At 37.9% G+C, this 24191-nt stretch overlaps 1 protein-coding gene across 1 annotated transcript in view; it reads right to left on the reverse strand.

Moving 5' to 3' along the window:
* Positions 1–24191, reverse strand: part of LOC128014735 (chondroitin sulfate proteoglycan 4-like) — a 51488-nt gene that overhangs the window by 9506 nt on the left and 17791 nt on the right. Inside the window, exons 2-5 of the mRNA XM_052598457.1 lie at positions 15041–15204; positions 10025–13573; positions 8168–8635; positions 740–916 (exon numbers count right to left, since the gene is read on the reverse strand). Coding sequence (XP_052454417.1) covers positions 740–916; positions 8168–8635; positions 10025–13573; positions 15041–15204 — 4358 coding nt within the window. The remainder of the gene's footprint in view (positions 1–739; positions 917–8167; positions 8636–10024; positions 13574–15040; positions 15205–24191) is intronic.

Here is a 24191-nt window from a genome sequence, read left to right on the forward strand (position 1 = left end):
TACAATAATAATTTAATACATAATATACATAACTATAATTTCTGCAAAAAAAAGAAAAAAGAAAATAATGTATAATTGAAAAAAGTATAATTTTTTTTAATTTTTTTTGGCTATATATAGCACACACATAATTACTATATATAATTATTAATAATAAATTAATAAATATTATATTTGTAATATATTTAAATACATTTTTTCCCCTTTTGATACTTTTGACTTTAGGGTAAAATATGAATCAGGCACTTTCTAGTGAAATCACCTAATTATAAGTGTGTTTTAAATACTGTGCTGGTAAAACATGTGTTTACAATTTTGAAAAGAGCAGGCCTGAATTTTCGACTTTCTCTGTTATTATCATCAGTAACCATTAAAAATTGAGGTGTCCCTGGATTAAAGCATGTCTAATACCGAGTCAGACAGAGAGAAGGCACGCGAGCATGAGAAGGGGAACTATCCGCATGTGGAAAAACACACATATCATTATTTCACATTTTGCGGGAGTCGAGCGGCGTCTCTGATTGGTTGGCCTTCCCTCCAGCCCAGAAGCCGAATTCTTCCCACCGTCATGGTTTCCAAAAATATGAGTCTCCACGGCGACCAGAAACCACAGACAACATCGAGCAAGCACTGAATGACACTCTGTGTTCCAGCGGAGGGAGTCGCTCTGAGTTTTCCGACTATGTCTCTGTTCTAGAAGCTACATTAATGTTTAAAACGGAAAAAGGTCTGGGTGTACCTCCATTCCGGTGTTGCGTTGCAGGCGGGGCTCCTCGTCATTCACAGGGAGGATGGTGATGCCGATGGTCAGGGACGCACTCCGGCGGGTGATGTGAAAAGCAGTCCCCATGAGGGTGAAACTGTCCTCTGTGGTCTCGCTGCTGTCGTGGATGTAGTACACCTGTCCCTGTTGTACCTGAGGACACAACATACACAACAGACATCAAAAATCCAGTCCACACACACACTCCTAATCCTTTTTCTTACCATTAGGGCATTTTTGGTTTTACAGCGGCTTTATTTTGTCCTTTTTCAAGAGACAAGACATTAAAAATGGCCTGCAGATGCAGTTTCCCTCCGAAACGATGAAATAAATAAACAAAAACTACCATGAGAACCATAGTTCCTGTTTTCAAGATTGTTTCTTGTTGCTAATCAGAATCTTACTGTATTTTTGGCACTTTTTAATTATAGAATAACCCTCTTGTTGTGTTATGGTCAGTTTGAGCTGGAGAGGATTTTGGAGGAGCTATATTATTACCTTTATATCAGATTGTTTTCTTTCAAGTAGCCAGGTTTTGTATTTCTTTTTGAAACTGATTGATCATAGGCCTTATTGATCTAAGCCTATGTATCTCAGTTTTTGAGCAAATATTGTCATAATTATCCACAAATAATGTTTTTTTACTCAAAAGCTGAGGTGCCTCAGTTCAGATCAATGAGGCCTATGATCAATCATTTCCAAAAGAAATACAAAACCTGTCCCAATTAAAATAAAAATAAAACAAATTGACAAAAAGGTAAAATCCAATATTGTTGATAATACAGCATAATGAGACATTTACAAGCAATTTTTAAAAGGCTGATGATTTTTTACTGAGAACGCCAAATTAGATAAAGGATGTTCAGAATCGCACGAAGAATCGAGAAATTACAGAAAATAATGGAGGAAACTTGTACCTAAAATGTATTCGAATTGCAATAACATGACAGATTATCACAAGTCTGACACAAACGTATGTCTTGAACATGTGCTCTAACCACTACGCCACATCTCCAACCTTTTTTTATTTCTAAGATTAACATGATTGTGAATAGTGAAGCTGTTCTTCCAAACAAGCCATTTCTCAGTCTGTTACCCTACACAATTAAATGTACATCCGTCACACTAAAACTGAATTTGACGTGGGTGGTCAGATGCAGTTTTTAAACAAAGTGCAGATTTAGTCAAACAAACATAAAGCAAACTTTAGGAAGCCCCACAGCTGCGAGTGCGTCATGTGAAACTAAACTATGTTAGTGTGTCCGGCGCAGGAGGTCAGACGTCTGCTATGTAACATATGCTATACAGATTTGAAAAGGTCCAGATGATCAGATCATTGCACACAGTACAAATCTTAACATTGACCAAAAGTCCTCAAATTTTCTTCAGAAAACAACAAAATCTAACTGGCATTTCATTTTTTGGGGCTTATTTTCATTAGTATGAGCACCTAGCTCCAAGAGCTGTGTGCTAACCGCTAAGCCCAAGCTTATGCTAACAGATTTTTTTGAATTTTTTTTTGAGAAAAGATGTGCCTCTCCTCTTTCTGACACCATTCAAGTCTGCATATTTGTCAGGAAATCGATAACTTATGGCAGCTGTTTATGGAAGATGTCATTTGGAATCGAGGTGAAATGTTTATTTTTGGTCTTCTTAACATTTTTATTTATAAGAAGCATTTAAAGGAGACAGAGGACAGACAACCATGTGAAGAATATGACAAGCTGGATTCAAATCCTATTAACCATACATGCAATACAACCTGCAAAACATTTTCATGAAAATGTTTTCTATTAGTATCATTGTAACATTAGTTTTTAGGACGTCTATCTATCTATCTATCTATCTACCTATCTATCTATCTATCATATTACTAGTATACTGTATATATGAACTCTCGAGTAAACTGTATCTTGTTTTAAGGTTTTTGTAGATATTTCGACTTGAAAACAAGTAAAAGGTCGATTAACTTAGAAGTCATTTAGGCAGTATGTGGCTTAATGTGTCACAGCATGTATGCTAAATGTTATGTCGCAAGCTTTGAGAGAACCGAAGCTTTTGTAGAGAAAATGTGAGCTTCATTTCTTTTCTGCTGCTGTTTAGTCATTAAATCGTTGTGTTTGCCAGGAAATCGATACTGTTAGCGACTGTTCACAGAAGATGTCAGTTTTCCAAGTCTGGTCAAATGTTTGAGCTAACATGCTAATGGCTGAGAATCTCTGACCTTTTTGCTGATTTGCATTTTTATTGATAATACAGGTAAAAAAAAAAAGGGGCAGGAAACGAAGGAACAAGAGACACATCACAGTCTGCCAGAATGAGCCACAGTCCTTTGTTTTAAAGTGTGCATGCCAATGATTTACATTTTTTTTTTTTGCTGACGTTAAATGACATTTTAGCAGCAAATTCGTCTATCATTTGTTAGAAGCTAGCCACATTGGCTCACAAATGTTAACATGGACAGGTTTGTGACATTCCCCAAAAACATTTGTAATGCCAATATAAAAAAATAAAGAATAATGTTAATACTGTAGGTATAATTTATTGTATTATTAAAAGTCCACCATGTTGTTCCAACCCTTTTGTGGAACTGAAAAGAAGATGTTATAACCAAAAGTTTTTGGTTTCCATGGAGCATTAATAAACAAAACACACAATGCAAGTCAATGGGAACCAAAACTTTGGTTACCAACATACAACTTCAAAATATCTCCTTTAAGTTCCACAAAAGAAAGAACGTGACCAGTTTAGGATGACATGAGGGTGAGTAAATGATTTCCATTAAATTTTTGAGTGATTATTCCATTAATTATGTTAATAATACGAGTTTGATTTTGTACAGTAAGCAACTTTGGCACTTTGTCCAAAGTCCTAAGGAAAACGCCAAAGCTGCTTCACATTATTCTGCTGTTGTTTAGTCTACATTTGTTATGAAATTGACAACTGTTGGCGACTATCTACATAAGATGTCAATTGTTGTAGCAGAGGAGAAATGTATTCCAGATTTTTTCGTCATGACATGCTAATATCCGTTCTCTTTCTTTCTTTTTGAAGCCTGTGAGCTGTTTTGAGATGTTTTCATCTCAGTGCATTGTGAATGTTTGCTACTATGCTGCACCGTAAGCTATCATTACAATCTGTCCCCTGGTGTGGCAGCGGTGACCGGCAGTATACAAACCCACCGCTGACTCCACAACACAGAATAGAGAAACGGCACATTCAGCTCAGTAATGAGCATGACGCATACGTCTTTAATTTAGGAACAATTCCGCCTTGGTTCCTTTCCTGCGCAGTAGTTTTTTCCCATATGGAACATATTAGTTGTGTTTCAGAAAGCATTGCATAACTGAAGAAAGCAAACGTAGCACAGGACAGCGAGCGCCAGAGTGGTTAAGACGTCGTGTATTAAGATGAAGTGTGGAGTGGCTACAAACAATGAAGTTATTCTGACAGCTGGACTAAAGCCACAAGACACTGATGCTGAACTTCTTCAATCTGTCCTCCATCTGTGATCTCCCTCTCTCTCAATCTTCCCTTCTCTGTCTGATCTGAGAGCTGTGTTCATTGCATATGATATCTGTCAATCTAACACCACTCAAGTCCTGCTGCGTCTCAATCGCTGAAAGGAATGTTCAATGTTATTTCGAGCTTTAGACCTTCAAAATGTCAATGCCGCCATTTTCAATAACACCAAAAGCATATGCGACCTGCTTTGTCATTTTGAGTCACTTAGTTTTTGACAGAAAATAGCAAAGTCTCAGCTTTCAAATTATTTAGATATAATAAATGTACATTACTTGAAAAAAACATTACTTGATATGCAAAATTACACAGAAAAAGTGAGTTTATAGCAAAAACAACAACAACAAAAAAAATCTATCGATGAGGCCAGAAAAGCTCAACTTAATTCAAAGGGAAAACAAGTTTATTTTTCCAAGTCCATTGGCAGAAATCCGTTCTCATTTAAAGCATTAAGTCACTCAACTGTGATATTTCTTTCAGAAAAAGATTTTATTTATTGTGTCATTTTGCTTCTCAAGTAAATCTAGCTCAATTTAGGAATGTTTAGAGACTTTATTGGAAAACGAGACTAACAAATTAAGCAAGAAAAACTGTGTACTAGATGGTTTATTGATGTTTACATTTTTATTGATGTTCTGTGAAGATTTTACTGCTGTAGATTTGTTGTGAAGATGCTAATCTCCCACACGCTACATTAAAGAGCAACATTTTGAATATCCAGATAAAGCTGACAGTATTTAAAAACTGAGACTTTGCAATTCCGTTTTGGTAACACAGAAATTGAGCCTGAAGTTGAAAATAACCTGGGAAGTAAATCTGTTCTGGCTGAATCGCTCCCGAGTTAAACTGATCTCTGTTCTCAATGTTGCACGCCTGGTGGCGCGGTGTAAATGCTTTATTTGTGGGATATATGGGCTAGTTTATTCTGGCCCATGGCTGCAGGGAAGCGCAAGTCAGAATTTCCATCAAGTTGAAACGGCAGCCGTAAGAGCAATGTCTAACCGCTCTCAAACAACAGTATACTCATTCTACTGCCAGTCTTTCCCTGCTCATTCTTTCCACAAGAAGACCTCTGGGTCTCTCCACTAGATATCATAATACGAAGTAGTTTTGGGGGGCCTGCTGGAAACAAAGAGAGCTAGATAAATCTTAAAAGACAGTGGGAGAAAGAGAAATTGTGTCCTTGAGCCTCTAAAACACAGCGAGCATCAGACAGGCGTGATCAAGGTCCGCCTCAATAGCTGTTATTCTGTGAACGGCTTGTAATTAAGATGCAGAAAATGCTATTTTATGCCTGACTGTTCCTCAGTGATATGGCAAAATGCTACACAGGGATCCTGGTAGTCTCTGAGAAACCATTACATGAGGCTGTTCGCCCTTTTAATTAAAGCCAATGACAGCTCCTCTGGTTCCAGTGCAGCTCTTTTATCGTGAGAAGAATTAACTCTCATTGCAGACATAAAGTACAAACAAACAAAACAAACAAGCCTGTAATTACGGCATCATTAGTTGTTCCCACTGTTTCCTCAATAAATGAGAACAGTCTACCCAAAAAATGAAAATTCTGTCATCATCTGCTCACCCTCATGTCATGACTTTCTTCCTCCTGTGAAACTCAAAACCATTTCCAAAACGCTTGAGCGAAAAATGAAAGCATATTGTGACCAGTGGCTTTCAAGCTCCAAAAAGGACAGTAGAGGACCATAAAATTTGTCTTTATGGCTCAGAAACAACATTTTGTTTGTTTTGTTTGTTCTATGTCTGTCGATCAGCAACTCTACATATATTCAAGATGTTCTGCCATTTTCTATGACATCTTCAACCTCTTCTTGTCAGCATGCATTGTCCCCAACTTTCTCAAGTCTGCCACCATTGTGCCCATCCCCAAGAAAACAGTTTTCAGCAATCCTAATGATTACAGACCTGTGGCTCTCACTTCCACTGTGATGAAGTGTGTCGAGAGGCTGGTACTCAGACACATTATATCATCACTTCCTTCCACCCTGGATCACCATCAGTATACATACAGAGATAACAGGTCAACTCTCTACACTGTTAGCTGTTTGTGGACCTTAGTTCCACATTTAACACTATCATTCCCAGCAGAATGGTCACCAAACTGCTTAGCCTGGGTTTCATTGATGACATATGTTTCTGGGTAAAGGATTTTCTTACAAACCACACACAGACTGTCAGGCTGGGGGGCCATCACTCAACCATTCTGACTCTCAGCACCGGAGCTCCTCAAGGCTCTGTGCTGAGTCCTCTGTTATATTCACTATAGCCTCTCAACCGTAACCCACAGAACAAACACAATCATTAAATTTGGAGATTGCATCACTGTGCTGCGGTTGATAACAAATGGTGATGAGTCCGCCTACAGGGAGGAGGCGGCTGAACTCTCAGAATGGTGCATCAGTAACAACCTGGCACTCAACACATACATTTCTGGAAACAGAAAGAGGAACCAACCCTTCTATACACAGGAGGATAAATGGTGGAGAGGGTTACCACTGTTAAATTTCATGGCACACACATCTCCCTGGATCTCTCATGGACTGTTAACACAACGTCCCTGGTCAAGAAGGCACAGCAATGGCTGTACGTCTTGAGGATGCCGAGGAAATCTATTTGGTCTCAGCAGCTGCTCGTGTCCTTTTACCACTGTTCAGTGGGAAGCATACTCTCCCTTGGGATTCTGGTGTGGTATGCTGGCTGCACTATAGCTGAGAAAAAAGCTTTGCAGAGAGTCATCAAATCACTAGTGCACAGCTGCCTTCACTTGCTGACATCTACAGCACCAGATGCATATGTCGGGCCAGAAATATAATAAAGGACTCTCCCCAGCCTAGCAACCACCTCTTTACTCTGTTGCCCTCTGGAAGATGCAACAGATTCTATGAGAAAACACCTCCAGACTTCGAAACAGTTTTTATCCTCGTGCCCTCTTATACCCGAACTGAAATTAATAGAAGACATATCACTCAAACACAATTTTCAAAGTTGTGGTATACTAAGGACTATACACTTACTACTCGTATAGCTATGTATATTTAAGCCACCTCTGTAAATATCTGCTATTTTTGCACACATTTGGTTTAAATAACAGTTTACATTTGCACTGTCTAGTATATACCTGTTTACATTTGCACTGTTTACTTGTCTGTATCATTGTTTACATTTTGTTAAATGTACATTTTTGTATGTATGTGTGTGTACTTTCAATGTGAGAGCAAAAATGTTGTTGTACAGCTATACAATGACAACAAAAAGCTGTTTTATTCTATTCTATTCTAATTCATGTTTTCTGAAGTTACATGAAAGGCACTGCAGATCTTAAATTTCCTTTTTCATATTCTAGCTGCATCATTATAGTATTATAAGTCATGTGGACTGCTGTTATGGAGATTTTGTGTCCTTTTTGGATATTCCGACCTCCTGGACACAATATGCAATAGTTGTATAGTAAAAATCAGTGTCTGGATTATGCAAAATAAACGTAAGAAAACAAGTAAATTATAACAGAATTTTTAATTTCATGTCAGTGTTATGATTCTTAACTAAAATGAAAAGAAACTAAAACTATTCAAAATAGCTTTCAGTAATTAAAATAAATCCAAAATAAAATGCAGTCTAAATATTCAATGGAAAAATCTATATCCTCTGATGCCCATAAAGATTGATGAACTTGTTTCTGAGGTTACTCAATGGCCACTCCTTTGATGCCCATATAAGGGTTGGTGAACGTTTCCGAGGTAAAATGAAAATTAAAAATGACTAAAACTTAAATTAAAATGAACATAAAAATAAAAGTTTATTTAAAACATTAATATAATAAATGCATAATAAATAGTAAAATGTTGTGTATTTGTTGGCACTCACATCCTCCCAGGTGAAGGTGACAAGTCCATCTTCTACATCCAGATACTTAATATCTCCATGCTGAGGTGCTTCCTCCATTATGAACTCGATGTTCATGGAACGGTAGAATTGGTGTGTGATATTCAGAACCTCTTGGGTCAGCGCCACAGATCCACCCTCCCTCACAGTGAGGTTGACCACCTGGATTGGTATGATGCGTGGAACAATGACCACCTGCACCTGTAGATCTTCTATGGTGGTGAAGCCATTGCTGACATCGACTGTGAAGTGATCCTGGCCCTGAAGGGCAGCGGAGACATAAAAGATTCTGCCCAGGTTTATGTCCTCTTGTGTGAAGGATTGAATGTAGTCCAGCACGGGTGACGCTGTGCTTTCTGAGTAATTTTTGAGTTCGACCACATGACCCAGCCGTGGAAAGTCTTTGACGGAGTACACCATCTCTTTGGGCAGGATGTCTTTTTGCATAACCTAAGAGGAGGGCAAGAAGTCCTTCAAATGAGCGCAGTAAGAACCTGGAAAAACTGCTTTCAATAACTGCATATCCCTACGGACAACAAGATACCAGCTTCTTTTTAATAGTAATTACCTTCAGAACATGCAGAATATTTCTTTCACAATGTAATGTATACTCTTTCACTAATGTATTAATGAAAAGTGCTGAAGAATTTGTATTTGCATACATTTAAATATTATGTGTGATATCAGTAATGTAAGGGCATTAGCTTATTTTGACATGCCATATTTGAACACGTAATTGAAAATTACATTGAAGAAAAAAAAATGTTACACTGGGATCTACATGTGGATGAATAAAGGAATTTAATTGTTGGCTGAACTATCCCTTCTACTTAAATCTTAGAGTAATATTTACATAGTTAAAAAATACATAAAGAATGTTTTGATCTATCAAATGGCCCTGAATGGTACATTATAGAAACCTTGAGCTGTTATCATAAATAAGATTATACCAAATCTCTATTTAGCATGTGATCTATCTCCGAAACTGGGAGGAAAAAGTAACACAAAACGTAAAACAATGTCAGGCATCACAAATGTCCTAATGAATCTGAGCAGAGTCTGTTTCCTCTACTGCGACACTTGGGTAATTACTGAAATTACTCTCAGTGGAGCGTCAACAATAGCAGAACCACTGCCGAGTTTCAACTACATTTGAAACATTTTCTTTCTTCTAAAACACACAGTTTACAACTAAATGCAAAGCAGCTCCTGGATAGATTTATGAGACCAGCATTCTGGGATTTTGGGAGCAGTGCTCTTGCGGTTCTGGAAGCTTCCACAACTGTAATGCAACAGCTGCTGAACACAAATTATCATTAAGGACTGTTGGATGTCTTTGTCAACTGATATTAAAATTTCTGCTATATGTGAGGTGTTTAAAGCACTGGCTTTCTGTCTTTGGATAATAACTTATGACTTGACATGAAAGCACTCTCATGGCCTCTTTCCTAAAACACTCACAAGTTGAAGAAAACCTTTTTTTCTTTTTGGGCTGTAAATTGTTATTTTGTAACAATTTTCTTTTTTTGTGATACAAATTAATCTAATTTAGGCATTGAGTGGGAAATAAATCAGTGTTCAGATCATATAATTATGATTATTAAACCCAAATCACTACAGTACAATAACTATACCTGAGCAGCAACTTGCAATTTTATGTTTGATCCACAAATGGCAATCGAGAGGTCAGAGTTCTGTAGTGCATCTACAAGAGCATTTTTTTTTTACTAACAATTTACACACATTTAAGCATTTTTTTTTAAAATATGTACTTGAAACAAGAACATGCCATAAAATGCCAACATATGAAAAATATTTAATAAAGGTATTAAGTTTTACCTCCAGGTTGCTTGCGTTAATAACAGAATGCTCTCCTTCATAGGCAAGAATCACAAGATTTGACACGACCTTTGGCTGTGACAGGTATCCATTCTTGAATATCTTAATCCTGAAAGTGCCCTCTGTGGACCAACCCTTAGCTTGCACAGTAAAGGCAAATGAATCTTTTGAGCTCATGCTCTGGTCACTGTGTTCATAGGAGACCACACCCTTAGTCAGGTCCTCCTGTGTAAATGTGGAGGATTCAATTCCACTGACTATAATCCTACCATCACTGGGAGGAGAAGTCACATCATAAATTATCTCAGCTGCACTTCCGATGTCCACGTTGGTCTCTGCACTTAGCAGACTGGTGTTCAGTGTCTTGGTGCTACCATGGTCCATGACCACCATGGTATTGTTGGCTATATGTAGGTAAGGGTCACCTGCTTGCACCTGAAGTATAGCTGTTGTCTTATGTAAACCATCAGATACTTGAAGTTGGAATCGCTCACGATCTGCCCCATGATGGATAAACAAAACCTTTCCGTCCCTCAGGTCAGCCTGGGTAAAGCGGTAGAGAGGTTGAGTTGGGTCTACTGCAGAGACAATGTTTCCTGAAAGAATCCCCACTCTCACATAAACCAGCTGGGTGTCATTGAAGTCAGAGTCATCGTCTTTGAACAAAATGTCATCAGTGGTCAATAAACGCTGGCCATTTCTGACAACATTAAAAGGTTTGTGAATTACTCTTTGAGGTACGTAGTCATTCCTGGATTGTATTGCAATGTTAAACACACCCCTCAGTACCTCATGACCCTCTTCTCGCAAACCATTGCCACCTCTTGAATCAAATGCCAGAAAGGAAAACTGGTCATGACTTGTCTTTGATCCATCATGTTTGTAGACCAACCTGTTCAAAGAGAGATCCTCATTGCTAAAGACTTGAATTGCACCATCAAACCTTGGCATTCCTGGTGGGGAGTCTCTGATAAGACGACCATGTTTGGGATCTTGCACTATCCTGTACACAAAGTCTGTTGAGGTAGAGGTTTGAACCCAGAGGTATTCTTTATTTAGGATGTTTTCATTTCCTTCAAGCACAACAAGTCTCTCATTGATGAGGACAGGAGCATCAGAATCAGCCTTGATTTTGATTGGAAGGGTGTACACTCTGGAGAACTGATCCTCTGTGATTACTTTGAACTGGAACTGATCTTCAAAGTCAACCGCTCTGCGGACACGAGGACTGTAGCTTATGAAACCATTCAAAATGTCTTGTTGGGTGAAGGTATCACCATCAGACAACTCTTTATCAAGCATCATCAAGACTCCTTGGACTGGGCTTTTTGTAATCATGTACTGGATTGATCTTGAATCAGTGTTGCTTTCCATTACAAAAGCTTGTAGTTGTTCAGGTTTAATGACCTTTTGCTGCCCATCTTCAACTTCTAGAGGAACACTTTTAGCTATTCCTATAAGGGCAGGCATGATCTCTATCATAAATAAGTTGTCTGGAAGGCTGACCTGTCCAAGCTGTGCACTGAAGTGAATAAACTCCGTTTCTGTGCCCTTGAGATCAGCTGTGGGGTTAGGAACATATTTCAGTCGGTTTTGCTCCAGGTCAGACTGATGAAATAGTGTGACTCTTTTTGGTACCCCATCATCTGAGATCAACTGCAGTTCTCCAAACTGAAGTGGCTGAGTGACATTATATACAACGTCACCAGTTTTTGGAATTGCAGAAATGGCCAGATTTTGTATTGCAATAGGGGTGCTTTCGTCTTGGGTGATCAGAAGGCCAGTATTTGTTACTACAGTCATCTGTGGCTGGGTTATAAGCAACTTAAATGTGCTTGAGTGGCTAACTGAATCTCCATCTGAGACCTGCAGGGTGAGTTTTGGCACTTCTCCTCCTTTGTGCACATAGTAGATATTTCCTTCTTTAAGTTGTGTACAAGTGAACTCTCTTAGACCAAATCCTGGCTGCTGAACATTTTCCAGATATCCAGCAGCAGTAGGGTCCGACGTGACTGTGACCTCAAGTTCAGCACAACGATTGTCAGAGTCTGAGATTTTAATGAGGTTTGGGCTCAAACGTGTGCGCCCATAAGCTGTGATTGAGATGTCACCTGCACTGAGCTGAGGGATGTCATTGAAGGGTATGATCTCCACCGGAAGCACAAACTTGCGTGCAACCCTCAAGCACTCTGGGAGATTTGTTCCATGGACAGTCACCTCTAGTTGGATTTGATCTCCATACCTTTCATTACCATCATGAATATACTTGATTTTCTTGTTGACAACATCAAGAAGGGTAAATTTCTTTACTCTTGTCTGTCTTAAGTTCATATCAACCACTCCATACCATGGATCGTTCAGCAGAGTAAAGATGATCTCAGATTCACGAACACCTGCAGCTTTTAGGTTAAATGTTGGGTTAAGGTTTACAATGTCAATGTTGGCCTCTTCTCCCTCAAGAACCTGCAGAGGAGTTATGTCCAGGAGCTTGGAAATGTTGCGGAACATCTCTGGCAAGTCCTCTGTAGGGAAACAGTGTCTTTCATCATTATTAACATTAAAGTATGTGATTATTACTGGAGGTGAAGTTGTAAAATCCAAATCTTCATCATAAGCCGAGTAATCATATTCTCCTTCACATTTCACATGAATGTCTTTAGTTATCAGAGCATCCTGCAGGCTTCTGCCCTTCTGATTCACCTTGATTTCTCCTAAACATCCAATAAAGGACTCTGTTGTGACCTCCTCCTCCACACGAGCCAAATAATTCTGAAACATATCCTTCATCTTTCTTTGAATACCTCCTAGATACAGGTTCCCCACTAGATCCAGATTTTCTGTCTCATTAAGAGGGAGAGAAACTGTTTCACTGTCCACATTTATTGAGAACTCATTGGGGCCAATTTGAACTTTAACTCTGTGCCACTGATCATCATCAACTTTCACCTGCACATTGTCTAGCACATACATTCCACTTCCCAGATCCATTACACCTTTTAGGAACCCTCCTGCCATTCCGATTGCAACAAAGTCTGTCTGGTGTCCTGGGTGGAAGAGCAACAGAGCATCTTCAATGGTCGTCTTCATCAGCATCTCCAGGCTACGGGAGCCTGAGCTAGGTCTGGTCCAGGTAGGGAGAGAGACGAATGATTCTGGACTGATAAAGCTTGTGGCGTCTCCATCCCCTGCCTCAAACTCACTGCTGCAGCTGTCCTTGGTGTCATAGCAGACTGTAGCTGCTGAATCCAGAATATCAAAGTTGTGAGATTTAAACATCACGTTGCTCATGCAGCCACGCAGGGAGGGAATAGCTGTGCTCAAGTACTCCACATCCAGGTCCCTCACACCCCCAAGAAACACGCCCTTGTCGATGTTCAGGTACTCATCTTCATTCTCCACTGGGATGAAGGTGGTGTACAGTTTGTCTATGGCCATAGTAAGTTTGGAGTCTTTCATAATGAGAGACACATGATGCTCCAGAAGGTTACTGAGCTGGAGACCCACGGTGGAGGAGAGAACCTGTTCTCCGGAGCCCATGTCAATTCTAGCCTGTAAAGATACACAGACGAACAAATTATTGAACAAAAAAAGTGACCGGTAAATATAAGAAGAAAAACATCATGTTTACATTTACTGGACAAAAACGTTTGTGCTGTTTGCCTGTGAAAAAGCTCCTGCCATGATGTTAGGGTGTTTTGAGTGGATACCTGTTGAACAACCCCCCCCCCCCCCCCCCCCCCAAAAAAATAGCACTTGGTGATATGTTTTTAAGCATGGCAGCTGGTTAGAGTTGGTTAAAGATGGTCATTAGTTGGTCCCAAGCTGGTTATAACCTGGTCCTGAGCAGGAGCTAGGAGCTCAAACCAGCTACCATGCTTCAACAGCTAACCAGCGTTTTTTTTCAACAGGGTAGCATGGTGTTTTTAACGCAGTTTCTAAGCTGCTCTGAGTGTTTTGTAGTATATTGCTAATCGGTTAAGATGTTTTGGTTTATTTCTTGCAATATTATTTTAGGTAACATTCATGTTTGTAGCAAAAATTGGCTGTAGGAATTGCATGCTGAAGGTTAATACGTGTTAGTATAGTAAGTTTGTTCAGGGTTTTGGGGTTTCCTTTCTCTAAAAACACAACTAGGTAATGTTATCTTAATATATATGATTTTGCTTCTCAGGTAAATTTATCTTTAAACATTTTTACTAGAATACAAGATGAGGTACAGGTTAAGAATATAATTTTTCATAGTGCATTATACATGCATTCAGCTGTGAAATTTTAATACAGACTTTGCTGGATCAGTTGGCTACACAGTATTTTAAACACTCTGTAGCCACTTAAACTGAAAATATCACAGATCTCATTTCAGATCTGCAGCCTCCAAAGAAAAAAATATGTTAATATGTTTTTAATGACAAATCCCGCCATATTCTTGGTACCGTTTCATATTGCAGGCAGTTTGAGCGTCTGTGTTTATCTTTGCTGAGCGGGAGCCATTTTCTAGGGTGGCTGCAGATGAAGAAGAAATATCTCAGAGCAAACCAGTAACTCATTCAAGCCGCGAAAGCCTTTTCCATGTGTTGAGTTGAAAAACTGACGATTCAGACACAGCGGAGCTGGAAGCGAATGTGAGTCATCCCTCTCACCACAAGCCAAACGGCTGCTTCTCAAAAACTCACAAGAGATTTTCTCAGTGTGTGACTCCTTCTGGGGCCCTGAAGTCTTGAAGGGCCATGAGAAAACAGTGGAGATTTTATTTATGTCTAGTCAGTCTGGGTTTTAATTTACATTACAAAGTAGATATTTTGCAGAACTGCACCCTGTGTTTTCTGATTTTGCCAGATTTGTTCTCTGTCTTTAGTGAATAAGTAGTCATATAAAAGGCACTTTTATCCAAAGCAGTTTAACACTGAAAGAGTGTTCACACTGACAGTGAATTACAGCTACAAAACAACTAGAAGTCAAAGGGTGATTTAAGGTGACATGAGCAGCTGTTAGTGATCTAAGTGTACTGTATTTCACCTGTAATCTGCCATTGTAGAGCTCCAGTGAGAGGTAATCTTTGTGTCCTGCCGCCAGTAGGAGTAGGCCGCTACGTCTGCTTGTTTTAAATTGGAGCGACACTTGAAAACTTGACAGGTCCTGAACGGCATCTATCCGACAGTAGCTGTCCCCGAAATAGGAAGCTGCAAACACAATTGGAGAATAAAAAAAAAAATTGAAACATTTTAATGATGACGTGAACCATTAGTGTGTGAATGTGGAAGTGGGAAGACACACAGCAGATGTGAGTTTGAATTGAAAACTTTTCCAGCTGTCTTGTCAGCTGTTGTATAGAAAAGACACTGTTCTGGAGAGTTCCCGCTTCGGCCCCATGAGAATGTTTATATAACTGCTTTTCTGCAGGAAAACTTTCCAGAGCTTAGTGTAGTAATGTTCGTCTGTATGCTTATGTAGCCACCTGCCTTGGATTGCAAATGAGATTTTTGGCTATTGCTTTTACTCCTTTAGTAAATCATTCACACATCACTCCTGGGCCTTATGTCAAGGACATCCCCGTTCCATTGAATAGGTTTCCAGGGGCCAAATCAACAGCGTCTATGCTACGGTAACATAATACAGCCGTACTCATTGGGAAACCCCTTCATGGAATTCTGGGAAGGATCCAGAAATGGAACATTCTCACAGGAACTATGGTCAAACGTCTTGGTAGAGGGTCAGGAGTCAATGTATGACTCATGTAATTCCCTTAGGATCAACAACAGGATACTATTGTCACAACAAATACGTCACGTGTTAGGCAAATACTAATTAAATTTACCATGGTAAATTAAGGTTAAAAATATCACAATGGTATATTCATGAGAATTAAAGGAACAATTCACCCAAAAATAATAATTATTTTATCATTTACTCACCCCTTGTTGAATGAATTGTTAGATCTGGTTCACAAATCAGTCTGAAAGATTTATTCAAGTATCAAGTGATCTGAGTTTACTCAATCTAATGTGAATCCAAGGTGAATCATTCTTTTTACCTGTCCACTTGAACTCACTAAATTATTCAGACAAAGATTACCAGTAAACATTGATTTAAATTTAAATGTGTTCCTCACACAAAGCTAAAGTTTGACTTCAGAAGACTTGGAATACAGTCATCTGGACTACTTTCATGGTTCTTTTCCATCCTTTTTGAAACTTGAATTTTTGTACCCTTTGATTGTAATCGCATGGAAACATAACAGTAGAATCTTCAAAATTCCTTGTTCCACATAAGAAAGCAAGTCTGGGTTTGGAATAATGTAAGGGTGAGTATATAATGACAGATTTTTGAGTGAATTACTTCTTCACCCTGTTAAATATACACATAATAGAGTAGCATCTGAAATCATTCAGCAAAATTTACTGTGATTAGCTAATCGCTACTCCTAAGACAGTGGCATCCTGCCTAGATGCGTTTCTGTTTGTTCCTCTGTTTTCATGAACAAAGGAAATACAATGTTTTCAGAGATATATAGCACTTAATACTCACCATAAATAAAGTCAACTGGATGTGCAGAAAACTAAGGGAGTAAACTATTTTCCTGCACCAAAATTACTATTTTATGAACAAAGACCAACTTTAGAGTAATTGAAATTCCCATTTGCACTCTGAGTGAGCGATGCACCAAAAGAATCCAGAGATCTTCACAGTTCAGCAAAAGGTTCTCACAGATACCCCCTATATACATTCAGTCGATGCACTCCAAAAAACAAACACATAAATCTTGCCAAAAGAGCCAAACACAACAGGAGGCACAGCACAACGCAGAGGCTCATATGATCTCTCATATAATAATCTATAATACTGAAAAGGTTATAACATTTAGATTTGATTCTGCAAAAGTTTGTCCACACAGCCTTTAGATAGTAGATAGAACCCAGAAAAGCAAGATGAATTTTAATGAAGCTACATTTATCTGAATTCTGTAACTCCGATTTGGAGCTCAACGACCTTCTGCAAGGTCCAGAGAGAGAATATATGGAATAAGCTGGGAATCTTTCCCTCAGCTTTACGATAATCAGATCTGTTTTTGTTGGAAAATTCATGGTGCACACGGGAGGTAAATGGGCAACTGGAGCCCAAGGACTCTGAGGTTCAATCCATTGTCAGTGCGCTTTGAGCATGCTCAGACCAGAAAATACACAAGGGGCCACAGTGAGCACAGCCAGCTGAATCTGGAACCCATTAATACTCTTTGAGGGGATTTTTAAATGGGACACATGTGTCGAAGACCCCAGCCATTCCAGGATTCAACATGCACCATACATTTAACCAAGACTCAGCTCAGCTCTCGTCTTCATAAGCCAGTCACATCTCATTGCATGCTAAAAACACAGGCGACAGGCTTTTGTTTGTGAATGAGCGTTATTCTGCTGGTTAGTTGAATATGAAACTCCATCGGTTTAAAGCAAAGGGCACATCTGTCTTTACACACCAGTTATTTTACAGAGGGGAACAGAAAAGAAAACCAAGTGGAAAAATCAAGAGCGATGGCAGTATGGACAGAAACATGGAATGTATGTGTGCCAAAGTGGAATTACAAAATCTAATTGGCATTGGTAGGAACATAAATCTATTTAAAGCCATCATGAAAGCAGATTTACTTTATTACTACAAATTCCTTGGACATTTGTCTTTGTAATCATCAAAATCAATAAGCTTAAAACATATTTTCTTCTTATGTGACAAATTCCTCTGTTGAATCCCTCGTTCTCCAAACAACCTCCATTCTGCAAAATAATATCCACTTTGACAATCCATGCAATTGTTACATAAAGTCATTTTCCCCCATTTAATATTCTGTTCCACTCTGGGATACAGTTTGTCAGAATATGGATGAAAATCTTCTTATGCATTTCAAATTAAACTGTAAGGGCACTGACCTAAAAATACTTTTTTATGTATTAATTCATAATGCAGTTGGACATAACATTGTTGATCACACAACCATTTGTTACACATTGTATGTGCATTACACAATAAAATATATTTAAAAGTGTCATGGAATTTTAATGCAATATAAAAGTCAAAAACAATCAAAGCTCCACTTTTATAGAGTGCAACAACCACGTTCAGGAAATAAAATACCATTCATTTTCTTCATAAGTGAACTGATTTTGAACAATAAACCTTTATAGACAGACCTACTATAAGCTATAAATATTATTAATCAGTAGTATATGCTTTTTTTTAAGCCTTCAAGCTGCATTATTTATTTTTTAAAATAATGGTGTTCAACAATGGAATTCCTGATTAAATCTGCATTACCCATGGTTCTGCAAAAAAAAATAAAATAAAAAAAAAACTCCTATAAAGCACTACAAATGACGTAATATTTTCCCTATGATCTCAAACTACTATGCATGACATGCAGATATCAAAATGAATGTAAAATATATTGTTTCTATATATAACATCTTTAACATTAGTCTTTTTTCAATAGTTTTGTCATTTGCAATGCTTCTTAAGATAAGTCATAAAGTACAGTCTTGTATCTGTCTCTTTGTCTGAGTCTGAAAAAGTGGGGTGAAAAAGCATGGATGGATGCACACACTCCAAACAGTATTATTTTCAACATACTGTGCTTTGGGATACATTCAGCCTAATCTTATATACTATTTAGGACATAAAGTAAGTGGATTTGATTGCAGTCCTGTTCTTTGATGTGACTTTCTAAGTCACACTAGCTTAATCATATGATGCTGCTATTGCTACGCCCTGGGAAACTGTGTGCTTGTGTGTGCGTGTGTCCCAGGATGTCTGCCAGGGCAGATGGCACTGTCGTGAGGGCCGCTCCAGTCGGTATTTTTAGTGCTCAAAGGGAACTGAGTGGGTCTCTGTCTCCTCATCCTGTGAATGAATCAGTTGCACCCTAGTTCCTCAAAACCCCATCAGATAACCGGAAGATTCACACGGAAACAGAAACAACCGAAACTAGCGGAAGCAACCTGCTGTTTACTCTGAAAACAAGAGATGTGTAGATCATAGGCGGAGAAACCAGACTAAGAGAATCCATAATGAAGCATGTTTTTTTTTTTTATCACAGCTATATTCTGTCTAGACTGAACCTCTCTGAAGGTGACCTTAACTCGCTTGCTCGTTTGGTTCACAAATGATTTGCTGTCCACGGCCGCAGTCATGGGGAATAAGCGGATCTCTCCCTATAAAAACAGGATTGGACTTGATCCAGTCTCTGCACCATACACCTGCTCTTATTATATGCCTTTCTGACCTTTTACCTGAGCTTTCGTCCCCAAATTATACTTACCCAACTACAATAAAAAAAAAAAAAAGTGAACCATGGTAACCGAGAGTTTTGTTTGCACTATTCATACAAACATAAATAATTAATGTAAAATATCCATTTTTAAGAGCACATCTCAAACCATGGCAAACATCTTTTCACATGTGCTCTCCATGGTAACAATGAGTGACCATTACATTTCCTAAAACAAACCCCCGAGCTGCCGGTAAGATTAAACATAGTAAATAGCGGCTGTGCTGATGATGTGTTCCTCTAGTTATGTAGCGGCTGTGTGTGTGTGTGTGTGTGTGTGTGTGTGTGAGAGAGAGAGAGAGAGAAAGGGGGATGGTTGTAATTACATCAATCTTAAAGCTGTGTTTTACTGGAGTCTCTCTCTATATAGACCCTGAGCTATTCATGGGCATGGCTGTTGCTATGGCAGATCAAAAACAGCCTCCGCATTGATCAAAGTCTGTCAAGAAATTTCAAGAAAATAATATTTTTCAAGAAAATAAGGATGATGACACATCAGTAAACACGTAGCCCTCTTTTTCCTCTCAGAGAGAAAAATATAAAAAATAATCGTGGAAATGAAAAACAATGCTTTATAACTTTCTCTGAGCAATGCATCATTCAAAATACAGTTAAAAAAAAACAAAAAAACTTAAATTAATATTTAATATTAATATTTCCTATATCTTTTTTTAAACAAGATAATAACGCGAATAGTACTCTAAAACGTGCGTGATGATGCGTCCTTGACGTACCACATTTGAATATACACAAGAGGTTTGAGAGCTATTGACTGAGGGGAAATTGTTCTGCAAATAAAAACTTAAAATTCACTTCCGTTCACTTGTATGAAAAATCAGCTAGGGCACCGAATGCATAATAATTCCTAACATTAATAGATCAACACAAGGGTGAGTACATGATGACAGACGCTGAAAATATTAATTTAAACACACAATTCAGACCAACTACTTGTTTGCTTGACTACTTTTATACAGGTGCTGTATTTTTCAAATTAATTTTTCAAAAAGAAACTGACTTTATGAATTAAGTTTAGAAATTTTTTTATGCAATAGACGGAAATAAGATTCTTAATTAATATTTTTGTAAAACAGCCTCAGTACAATACACACATTTATCACTGTATGTCTCCTTGAAGCACACGATTGGGGCGTTTCCTTCTAGAATGATCAGTGATTTGAACGAATCGGTTGAATGAATGATTCAGTGATTCACACATACACTCAGTGGTTTATTTCTAGAATGATCAGTGATTTGAACGAATCGGTTGAATGAATGATTCAGTGATTCACACATACACTCAGTGGTTTATTTCTAGAATGATCAGTGATTTGAACGAATCGGTTGAATGAATGATTCAGTGATTCACACATACACTCAGTGGTTTATTTCTAGAATGATCAAGGATTTGAACGAATCGGTTGAATGAATGATTCAGTGATTCACACATACACTCAGTGGTTTATTTCTAGAATAATCAGTGATTTGAACGAATCGGTTGAATGAATGATTCAGTGATTCACACATACACTCAGTGGTTTATTTCTAGAATGATCAGTGATTTGAACGAATCGGTTGAATGAATGATTCAGTGATTCACACATACACTCAGTGGTTTATTTCTAGAATAATCAGTGATTTGAACGAATCGGTTGAATGAATGATTCAGTGATTCACACATACACTCAGTGGTTTATTTCTAGAATAATCAGTGATTTGAACGAATCGGTTGAATGAATGATTCAGTGATTCACACATACACTCAGTGGTTTATTTCTAGAATAATCAGTGATTTGAACGAATCGGTTGAATGAATGATTCAGTGATTCACACATACACTCAGTGGTTTATTTCTAGAATAATCAGTGATTTGAACGAATCGGTTGAATGAATGATTCAGTGATTCACACATACACTCAGTGGCTTATTTCTAGAATGATCAAGGATTTGAACGAATCGGTTAAGCAAATAACTAATTCATAAAGCTTCAACATGCTTAAAAATCCTTATAGGCGGCTTTTAATTCATTTGACTATGCATTAATTATAATAATTCTTAACTGCTAATACAAGACCATACTAGCATTGGTTTTAGTATTATTATATTTTTCTTGCCATATATTTAGTGTATAGTGTTATGTCCATATATACTACATCGAACTTTAAAACATCTATTTTCCCCATGATTTGGCCCTTTTAATCTTGGTGTTCTGGGAGTAGTTTTTCTTACAGAGGACTTGAGGGTTTAAAAGTGCTGTTAGAATGATATCAGACTTTATTCCAAGAGCTGAACTGAAGAGAGAGCTAGTGTTTCTCAGGGGGTAACAGCAGACAAAATCTGCTCGTGGGTTTTATAGAACCCTGAGAACATTTAACTGAACTCAAATGTACTATTGACCCAGAGAGGGTCAGCTCTATCCCCTTCCATCACATTTCACTCAGATACCTCTTCCCTCTCAAACACATGCACAGAGGGAATTACTGCACCATTTCCACAGTACACTGCAGACACTGATATTAATTAAACCATCTCAACCTTTAAATACAAACAGCGTGCACACATTCTCACACACTCAAGCGAGCCAGGACTGCATGAGAAAACACCACTCTCTGCTTGTACAAGAAGCGTAAATTGCAGATGTGCTTAAAATACACTGAACACAAACAGAGAGACGAGAAAAAGTCATCAGAGGAGGCTGAGAAGAGTGTTCTCTGCTAAAACAAACAGAGAAACACAGAAAAATTTTATACTGTAAAAGAAGAAACAAAAAGGAGTAATTGCATGCTAAACAAGAATATTCTATACTCTATACTCATGTTTGCAATAAAACATTAAAGAGATATAATGTAACAACCTATTAACATTTACATACAACTTAGTGGTGGTGATGTTTAACCAAGACATAACAGAGATCATTTACATACAGTATATATTTACGCATCTTAAATGTACAGTAAAATGAAAAAGTGTTTAAATTGAAACCAGTTTCATTCGTTCTTATGTTAAGTGAAAGAGAGAGAAAAGTGGTCATGGAAACTAAATTACAGGCATTTTTTGGTGCAAGAAAGCTATAATAAGTGGACTTGAGTGGCCTTGATGATGTCATCAAAAAGAAAAGTCATTGTAAATGCATTTAATTGTATATTAATTATATTATATCTTGATGAAAGTTCACAAAATAATCCCAATTTTTTTTTTAATGTATGTTTGTGAAGTTTCTTATGCTCACCAAGGCTGCATCTATTTGATCAAAACACAACAATCTCAAAATCTGTCAAAATATTAAACGTAATGTAAAATATTAGAATTTAAAATAATTGTTTTCTGTTTGAATATGTCATATCTGAATATATGTTAACATACTAAGGGCAGGTTTTTTGAATGCCAGAAACCAGTTTGGACTTAAAGGTCAGAGGTCTGGATTCTCTTGCTGAGCAGGAAGTGGGGGTTGGTAAAAGATAAGAGGGGTACATGAGCATCTGGAGGGTAAAAACTCCACATTTCTATTCCATTTTTCCATCTCTCTCCACTCAGAGACTAAAACGTCTTAATGTGCAGACATCATAAACGACTGTTATTGCTCTCCACAGGAGCTGAGGCCCATGTTTGGTTTGCAGTAGCTCATGTCCAGAGAATGAGGGAACATACTCAATTATTTTCCCTAGCGTACACATAGCACTTTTAGACGCTCCTGGCAGAATGCTTAGAAGCTGACGCTAGATTCACCGCAGCAGTGCAAGAAACTGCCCTGTTGGCATGATGTCACTCACCTGCGTGCTAAAGAGAGGGTCGAGGGGGTAGAACCAAGCAGCAATTTCCCTTGTGAAGCCCATACGGAAGTGACCAAAACTGTAATTTGTCAACTTGCCACTAAAAGGCATATATTGCCTGATATCAAGAGTGATATTGCATGTGTTTTATAAGATGATGATATCTAATTTTAGATATGTATATTTTCAGGGTAGATGAAGATATTAGCATAAAACTGTCCGAGCACTACTTTTGTTATTTCAGAAAGTTGATTGATATTATATGAAAGGCCTTGTGTTAAAAGACAAGTTGTTTGAAGAACAAGAAGATTATTATTTGATGAAAGATTCATCAAACATTGTTTAGTTTTTTTTGGAATGGCATGCACCATTGATTTGTGCACAATATGACTATAAACATTGATTAGGAAAGTAAATAGTGCTGATTTCGATTTCATGATGCCTTTAAAGGAGCTGTGCTCAAACACAGATGTGTTACATAATGATTGTGTAAACATTGACTCTCGTTACGTCTCAATGTGAGGGAACTCGTCGAACAACGCAAGCCTTGTGCTGTTAGCATGAGGTAAAGTTCTGATTTCTATCAGCTCAGCGTTGCATGAAACACTTCATTGAGCTACCGATCTTTCAAATAAATTGCCTCTTTAATGTCGATGTAGAGTGGTTTTTACCTCTGACAACTGAACCTTTATGCTTGTGAATGCACATATGCATGTGTGCATGAATTCCTCTGGGCTGTAAGAACAAGTGCTGGTGTGTTTGATCAGCAATCTGACGTCCAAAACACACACTCACACACACACATTTGTTTTTCTTTGATAGTTGGGACTTTCCATGATTTATACTAAGCTAATAGTACTTGCTATAATCTAACCTAACCCCTAAATCTCAATCAAATAGATTAAAAAATATAAATGTAATATAACATGAGCTATATTAAATTATATTATATTAAAAAGTAATAATACACCTGAATTATACTATATAAAAAAGTAATAGAAGACCTCATCCCAATAAGCCATATAACCCGAGGAAACATTTATGTTCATAGAACAAATGGTTCAGGACTACAGTAAAATTATGT

This window comes from Carassius gibelio, chromosome B25, assembly GCF_023724105.1.
Source record: "Carassius gibelio isolate Cgi1373 ecotype wild population from Czech Republic chromosome B25, carGib1.2-hapl.c, whole genome shotgun sequence".
Lineage (NCBI taxonomy): Eukaryota > Metazoa > Chordata > Actinopteri > Cypriniformes > Cyprinidae > Carassius > Carassius gibelio.